The following is an 8855-nucleotide window of genomic DNA, read 5'->3' on the forward strand; positions in this document are numbered from 1 at the left end:
AGAAAGGGCTGGCCCAGTTGAGGCAGATTGGTTTTGTATTCCAAAATCACCCAGGCGGTCTCTTTCTTTATATTGGATGATTGTTCGGCTAGCGATAGACCGGGTTTTATGTTTAGGCCATGGTTTAGGTCCTTGTATATGTGCTTGGCTAAAGATCTTCAACCAGTATATGACCCTTGATCAGATGTGTCGTTTCGACCCCTTTTGTACGTGTATTGGAGTCCCTGGGGTGCCGTGACGTGTTGTGTTTTCACCGATTTACCTTCATTCGAAAGCTAGGCATATACGTATACAGGAAATGCAAACAACACATCTGCTTGGAGAGGACAACCAAAACTAGACAAACATCCATCGGTACGGGCATTATGCAGTGCCCAGTGTAAATAGGTGTGAACCACTCTCTTTGACAGCTGGGAGTCCCCACTGTGTCAATTTCAGAAACATGCGGCGCACATGCATTTTACGGTACACCGTAGGGGGGCGGGATACGGGAGTACTTAATTGTACATTCCTTTACAATGTCCTTGGTACATCGAAAATCTAGGATACGGTTGGTAGGGTATGATATTGATACCATCTAAAAGCTTGAAGTAACTTCAGGGCTGTGATCGACCGTGGTTTATACACAGCAGTACTTTGCCCTTGCTGCTGCCAGTGTTTACATAAAAACCTTGTTTCAATATTAGGTTTAGGTACGTCTGGTCTGTGCAAGTTTCACACTTGTACATTGGACTTGGGTGTTGATTTCTGCATCATCAACATCATTTCCCCTATTCCATAGCAACAAAATTATTCCCCGGAATCAAATGGTTACATTGACCAAGGAGCTTTCAAATTATATATAGAGCTTTTTGCATTGATTTCTAACCTCCTTATAGAGGCACTGGACTTAAGTGCTAATGAAGTGTTGTAAATGTACAAAAATGACACAAGTCACAACATTGTGCTTTCCTCCTCAGGTTGCTCCAGAAATTCACGCCAAACCGAAGACGTACCTTCCCTCACGAGACTATGACGTGTTTGCGGGAAGGTGGAATGAAATCTACGGAAACAACCTAGGTGCCCTGGCCATGTACTGCGTGCTGTTTCCAGAGGACAGGCAGGCCCTGGACACTGCCCTGGACTACATGGACAGAATGGCCTCCCTCAAACAGTGGCAAGTCAAAGCCTCCATGAAGGACGAGGTCCCCGTTGCACATTCCCTCACAGGCTTTGCCACTGCCTACGACTTCTTATACGAGCACTTTGATGACTCGCGCCGGAAAATATATTTCAAAAAAATTTCTGACGTCACCAAGGAGCTTTATGAGTTTTCAAAGATTCGGGGGTGGGGTAAGCAATACCTACAGAACCATGTAGCCACAAACTACTTGGCTTTACTGACAGGGAGTCTTGTACTTGAAGTAGACGACCCCAAGGCATCAGTCTGGAAGGAGAGAGCCATCAATAAGATTGAGGAGACCATGTTTGTTCTAAATCATGTCGTCGATGGTTCCTTGGATGAAGGGGTTGCATATGGGAGCTACACGTCACGGTCTGTAACGCAATACGTATACCTCACCCTCAGACACTTTGACATTAATCATTTGGATAACTTTTGGTTGAAAGAGCATTTCTGGTTCTATTACTCCACCATGTTGCCAGGATACCAGAGGACCATTGGTGTTGCTGATTCTAACAGTAATTGGTTCTATGGCCCAGAGAGCCAACTGGTGTTCTTGGACAGGTACGTTCTGAGAAATGGCAGTGGAAACTGGCTTGCAAGGCTGATCAGGAAGCACCGCCCCACGGAAGGAGCCCTCAGTGCATCAGCTTCTCAGAGATGGTGCACATTGCACACTGAGTTCATCTGGTACGACCCCTCCCTGGGGGAGTCCCCACCCCAGGGGCACGGCAAAGCCCAGCTGCACACCTTTACAGACTGGGGAGTGGTGACGTACGGGAGTGCACTGCCTGTAGGAGCTGACAGCACGTTTCTATCCTTCAAGTCAGGAAGTCTGCACGGCAAGGCAGTGTGGAACATGGTGCACCGCAAGATGTACCCAGAGATGGTGACAGGGGGTTGGCAGAACTTCAACCCAGGACACGAACACCCTGACCAAAACTCCTTCGTGTTTGCCCCTGCTGGACAGCTCTTTGTCACAGAGGCGCTATATGGACCTAAGCTGACTCACTTGAACAACGTCCTGGTTTTCTCCCCTTCCAAGACTAGTCAGTGTTACCAACCGTGGGAGGGACAGCTCGGGGAGTGTGCCAAGTGGCTGGCATGGAGGGAAACACCGGTGGGAGACTCTTCTGCAGAAGTCATCACTGCAGATGAGAAAGGTAAGGTCTAACTTATCTCTCAGTTGTAACTCTACTGGTTTTCTACATTTCTGCCTTACAAATGTCATAGCTTATTTCAACTGAGTGTCATAGTTAAGTGTGACATGTAGAGTACATTAAGACAAGCCTGGTAACCAAACCTATTTTACCTAGCTATTGAGTCTCTTGAGCCTCCACAAAAGGTCAAGAAAATTGATAGCTAAAATAGGTTTGGTAACCAGGCTACATTAGGACTAAGGGGAAGCTGAGACCTCAGGGATCAATTTCTCTCAATTAACCAAACATTCAACAGACAAAACTTTTTCAGGCTGTCAAGAGCACAGGAAATTTGTAACCCCCCTTTTTTTCAAAACTGCACCCCACACACTGCACCCCTTCAAACTATGCCTGACATTTGAGTTACAAAAGATCTTAAGGTTAAGTTATTCAAACTTTAGACAATAAATTTCTAAGAAAGATGGCAGAAGATTGATATGCAAACATTTGCGTGACAAAAAAGGGCATGTGTCATAGAGAATGGGCTCCACTGGTCCTTAAAAAGTGACCCTGTCCTGTATAGAAAGTGTCAGGTGATCTATTTATTGGTTAACCTGGCTGTCACCCAGGTGTCACTGACCTCAGCTACAGGTTGAGGATTATCAAGATAATACACATCTGTTCTGTCAGATGCACAGAGTGATCCAAGACATTGGTGTCACAGAGGTCTGGGTGGGTCAAGGGAAAATTATTCAGCCTGAAGGAATTAAAAAAAATCTTATCTCCAAGCAGATGTTAGGTGAGGCCAAATGTTAATGTTTTCCTAGCTGCCCATTTCTGTGTCAAGCTGGCAAAATTTTACCCTGTCCCAAGAGACAGTTTGACACAGAAGTGAAGAGAATGTAACGATTTAGCCTCCCAACATCTGCTTGGAGATTAGCAAAGATGTCTATAAATGTCAGGAAACAGGAAGTGTATGCCAGCTGTTTTGTATTGCAGAGGTTTAGGTCAACATATTTCTTCTACGATATCTTCCTTCTCCAAACAGGAAAAATTACATCACAGGTGTGGAGAAGGAAGTGTGCAACAGAAACAAAATAGGGCAATCTCAGTGTAACATTCTATGATCTTTGCATATTTATACCTCAGGTGCCATGGTTGCAAGGAGATTTAAAAGAGACCTCCTTGCTTGTAGCATAGTACCTCTGGAGAGAGTTCTTTTGTCATGCCAGAGACTGTATTGATTTTCTTTAATGTACTCTGAATCATGTGAAGTCTGGTATCTGCCAGCGACTGACTCCCAATCCAGGCCAGCACACTCTGGCCGATTCCTTGATGATAGCGGATTGGTAGGGATTTGCCTGACCAATTTTTGTAGGTTTATATCATATAATCAAAGATTTGAATTTCTGTACCCTGGAAATTTGAAACAAGATCAAAGATTATCTTTCTGGTACATGTATTTGGGAAGGCAGAAAAGTGGGCCAATTAGCATCCATAGAATAAGGTGCCCATCTGCCGTAGGTATGGAAGTCACCTGAGAGTTGTGTAAGGGTCATGAGTCATGCGTGGAATGGAGATGAGATCTAGACCTGCTAGATGAAAGTCACCTGACTGAGGCATGGGGGAATGTTCAGGAATCTTGCCGGCCAGTGCAGCAGACCCAGACTAAAATGGAGCAGTATTAAATTGTCATATAGTAATTAATACATGTATATTTGGGTGTGGTCCTTATAAAATGATAGCTTGGGTACCATCCTGGTTTTAGCCTTTAGCTCCCACACTGGCTTGATCACATGAAATAATGGAGTTAGCCTAAAGGAAACAGGTGGTAAGGAGGCTAGAATGAGGTGCTTCTCTCAAATCTAAACATCTTTAGTAGTTTTGCTAGAAAGTGTTTGTGTTGTTGAACACCAAAATGAAAATAACCTGTAAAAGATAGCCAAAGCCAACACTGCATATATTCACAAGATCCTCCCCTCAACAATTGAATGGCAGATGCATTGTATGTCATGTAACTTTATAAAAAATTCCTATACCTTGTCAAATTGCCATCATATATAACAGCATTATTAGCAGACATCCTGCATGGAGATGGATTATTATGAGATGGGAACATCATTTTCTATGTCGTCCCAGGATCCACAATCTGGTTAGCCTGGCTTCAATAATCTCTTCTGGATTTGATTACTGGTACTTCAAGTACCAGTAATGTACTTAGGGATAATCAACATCACCAGAGGTGCAATAAATGGTATGGGTGTCTAAGGTCTTATTTTCTATGCATATGTGGACAGGAAAAGTAGGTAGAATTTATTCTTGATGTGAAGAATATTTAATATTTTGCACCATAACCATCATTTTATTTCCTGTAATGCCCAGTTACCCGGTAACCGATAATAAGTGAAAATTCAGGGCTTCCAAAATGCTGCCTTGGAATTTGTGAAATGAATACTTCATAATTCATAGTGACAACATGACTTGCCATCCTTCACTAACTGGTACCAACTTTGGATGTTTGCCATTGCATACAAAACTGACTCAGAGTCAGGGGGTTAGGGCTTGCACCTGGGTAAAGAAACTTAAGCATGGTTCTTTCTTTAGACTGGGATTTTTTCCAAACTTACTTTTCCCATGGCCTTAGGAGGTCAGAGGCGCTGGGCAGGGTATGCTGACTAAACAAACAATCTTGGAAAGCTATAATATAGGTGTGGATGGATACATTTCCATTTAGAACATCACAACACTTACTAGTATTGTTAAAGTTTGTGATGTTTGACAAAAGACTGTCCAAAAATCTGTCCACACCTAGCGTTGCATTATTGTTTGTTTTACAACGTTGTATAACAGTTCCTTTAATGTTATATTGATCTATGACTGGTATAGTAATCTGTCAATGTTGCTAGTTACTAGTACTCTTTCACGTGGGGAGGGCGGACAAAAACCGGGCGCATGATAAAGAATGTCACAATTTTCCCCACCAACCTCTGCTTGGAGAGTACTCTTTCACTTGTACTGCTGGATTGGCTTTAGAAAAGTGTCTAGTATCAATACCTGGTTACAGATTACATCCATAAAGACTGAGTTTACGAGAGTGGGAATGCCGCACTTCTTTTGTTCATGCACACACTTTATGGTGCCATCCATTTGCAAGAAGATGAGTAGAGTTGGTTGGGGACCTCGCTGTGAGAAAATTGAGTCATAAAATATCCAGCATAGCGCAATGCACATCTTATAACTTGTTTCAGAGATAACATGGGGGTTTCAATTCTGTACAAGGATGCAAGTATAGAAATTATTTGTCAAAAGGTACAAAATGTTGAGGGTTGATTTTCCTCACTGTATGATACTCATCTAAGTAAATACATTTTCATGCTTCCAGAAGTGGAAGAAACAAGTGCTAAACTTATTTTTGCTGAAATTTTTCAGCTTCTTTGTATGCGATAAACCAATGTTTCAAGTCTGCCAAAAGCAAAGGAAGAGATCTGTTTAGGCTGATGACAAAATAGCATTAGAGAAATAAGAAGTAAGTAGCTTAATTGGCCAATGGCACCTGATGGGATAATCCTTTTTCTGCAAAGTCTACTGACAGAATTAGCTCTGAATGCCAAACACTATGCTGCAATGTAAAAGCCTCTGTAGGGAAACGGCTTTATATGGCTTAACCTGCAGGTCACAGTTTAGGATACTACGTGTCTAATGGTTTCAAGCATGACATGCAACATCAGGAAGTAACATTAGACTTGACATTCAAACTGAATACTTCAAAGTTTTTACAAGGATGTTTATTTGTTAGGTCTTGCCATGGTAAGGCTCAGATTGTACAAATGTATCAAGAAAAGAATTGACTGTGCAGACAAAATATGAAACCTTTCCATGTCGTCATTGCCTTATTTTAAGTAAGTTATACAAAATGTATTATGCTCAATATGTTGTACATGTACAGTGGTTGGACCTCTGTTCGAACAGTTGCATTCCTTGAGTTAATTTGGAAGATTCTCAACATTCTTGAAAAAAAAGTAGGACTTGGAGTATACCCCTGTGTGAACTGTCTCATCCTGTAGTTTTACTAGCAGCACCTGGGACACTTCCCATGGTATTCAAAATCACCTGAGTTAGTGGTAAACGACAGCTGCTCTGGAGCTTTGGCACCTCATCAGCCCAAGTTATTGTCCAAGGTCTTGTAGTTTAACCAATGGCTGTGAGGAGAGCTACATGTGCCTTCACCATACAAACTACAACTCCCCCCCCCCTATGTTGTGTAAAGTTTTATAGAATTGACTTCATTAAGTCTGCTAGTGAGTTTGAGGATAACAGCGTATATCACTACGTGAAGTTATGTCCCACAGGAGAGATGGAGCAGACATAACAACAGCAGTTCAAACTGTGAGATGGTTTATCTAAAGAAATGTTGTGGGAGGTTGCCAAATTTGAAAGGAAGCATATTTGTGTGCAGCAAAATGGAGACAGGATGGCTACAGCCTGCCTGCAGATGCATTTGTGTTATCCCAACACAAGACTAAACATTTGTACAACTTTACCAAGTAGTTCATGTGTACTAGTACTTATCTTAGCACATATGGTGATATATTGTATCTGTAACAACATGTTGCAACAGCCTTCAGGCATGCATTCTTAGAATTGTTACCTCTGCCAAGGAGGATATGTTCTTTTAATGATTTTCACATCTGCTACTGAATGTGTGCAACTGTAACATTGCCAAAAACATGCCTTTGTTAATCTGTATTCACTGTAAAGTAATGTAAACTTTGGCTTTCTACACACAGGTGACATGGTGCACATCAGTGGAGAAGCGGCGCGTGCCTACCATCCCTCGATGGGTCTGAAGAGTGTGTACAGAAACTTGCTGTTGCTTAATAAGGAGCTGCTGCTGGTGGTTGACCACATCGAGGTGACCCCAGAGAGCCGTCTCAAGCAGACAGCTGCATTCTTCCACAACATGGACAAAATATTCCAAACCTACAAGTTCAGCCACTACAGAGGAGCCAAGGTGGAAACACCGGTGGGAGACCTGCGGATGTTTTGGGTTAGTGATAACGGGGACACGCCCTGGCCGATGTTGGAAACGGAGCAGTACCCGGCAGAGTACCAGAGAAGAATCACACATTACGTCAACATCACCATGTCCCTGTCCAGGCCTACCACCCGTATTGCCTATGTTCTCATGGGACCCAACCTCAAGATGGAGGAATTCAAGTTCTCTGCCAGTGACCGAGATGGAGTACAAATGATGCTCAGGGCAAATGGATCGGTCTACCATGTATCCATGGCAACCAGGCACCAGGATCCTGTTGCCAGGGCAACATACTTAGGATTCCCTGGTCATGCTCAGGTAGTTAAGGATGGGAGGAAGGTGAAGTTTGGGGTGAAAGAATCTGAAATGACTCTGCCAGGAGCAACAACTGAGAAACCCTTTCAGCTTGGGGTGTCCTTTAATGTGTTCTTCGTCATCACCCTTATTTCAATTTCCCTCGTCATAGTCTTGAGGCAAATGCTGAACTCCCATCAAACGACAGTATTTCACTATGTTTTCCTCACCCTTGTCATCCTATGGCTTATGTGTATCATTGCTGTGTGGACAGTTTGTCCTGTGTCAATCTGTCCCTCTTCTGATGATACAAGTACTGAAAGTCTCAAAGAGTTGTCAGTCAAGGACACCACCCTTCCAAGAGTTGTCATAACCTCCCTGCCAGGGTCAGGGAGCGATCTCCTCAGCCAAATGTTTATGGAAAATCCAGACTTCTTGTACATCCAGGTACCCTCCAAGTATGTCGGTGTTCCAAGAGTGGAGTTTGAAGCTGGTTCATTTCTGGATGCATGTGAGTGGCTGACGTCCGATGCAGCTTCCCAAAGGTTTCCTCTGCTCGAGGGATGGTTCCAGTCTTTTACAAGAGATCCTATGCTGCATCTGCACAGGCAACAGATCAGGCATCCAGTGGGGCGTAAGTTACAGGGCGAGGGGTTCAAGAATTGGTTCAAAGAAACAAAACACCTTGCAAATTCAGGAGGAACTCAAAAGGGAGTCAAAAAGAGAAGCGTTAAAAAGAAACCAACCAAGAATGTGGAAAAGCAAAAGCAAAAGGAGTCAGAAGTATCTAATTTAAGAAAAAGTGAGGGGGAACAAGGAAAAATGGCAAGATCTACTGCTGATGCTTATGAAAATGAGCTTACAGGTTTGTTACAGAGACTTGATGACTTCCCCAATGCCCAAGCTGTGGTGCATTTAGGCAGTGGGAGTTGGACATTGAAAATGCAGTGGATATACAGTGTGCTGAAGTCCCAGAGCAGGATCATACATGTGGTCAGAGACCCCAGGGCATGGGTACATGCTATGATGGCAAAGCAGTCTCTAATGTACAAGGAGAAACGAATTCAGGACCAGGTCATCTCCATGTTTCAGAATGACAACAAGTGTGGTTTGGAGACTGGCTATGCATTCGAGTTTGAAAAGTTGCGTCTAGCTATAGTAGATGGCAAGCTGCCACCCCACAAACTCCTGGCCCACGTGTGGGCTGCCAACATGGCCGCTGTAA

At 43.3% G+C, this 8855-nt stretch overlaps 1 protein-coding gene across 1 annotated transcript in view; it reads left to right on the forward strand.

The window, feature by feature from the left end:
* The first annotated feature begins 441 nt into the window (after positions 1-441).
* The window catches only part of LOC109473321 (dermatan-sulfate epimerase-like protein), a 9915-nt gene continuing 1501 nt past the window's right edge, over positions 442-8855 (forward strand). Inside the window, exons 1-3 of the mRNA XM_019773190.1 lie at positions 442-465; positions 960-2325; positions 7089-8851. Coding sequence (XP_019628749.1) covers positions 454-465; positions 960-2325; positions 7089-8851 — 3141 coding nt within the window. The 5' untranslated portion in view covers positions 442-453. The remainder of the gene's footprint in view (positions 466-959; positions 2326-7088; positions 8852-8855) is intronic.

Source organism: Branchiostoma belcheri, unplaced genomic scaffold, assembly GCF_001625305.1.
Source record: "Branchiostoma belcheri isolate BF01 breed outbred unplaced genomic scaffold, Haploidv18h27 scaffold3, whole genome shotgun sequence".
NCBI lineage: Eukaryota > Metazoa > Chordata > Leptocardii > Amphioxiformes > Branchiostomatidae > Branchiostoma > Branchiostoma belcheri.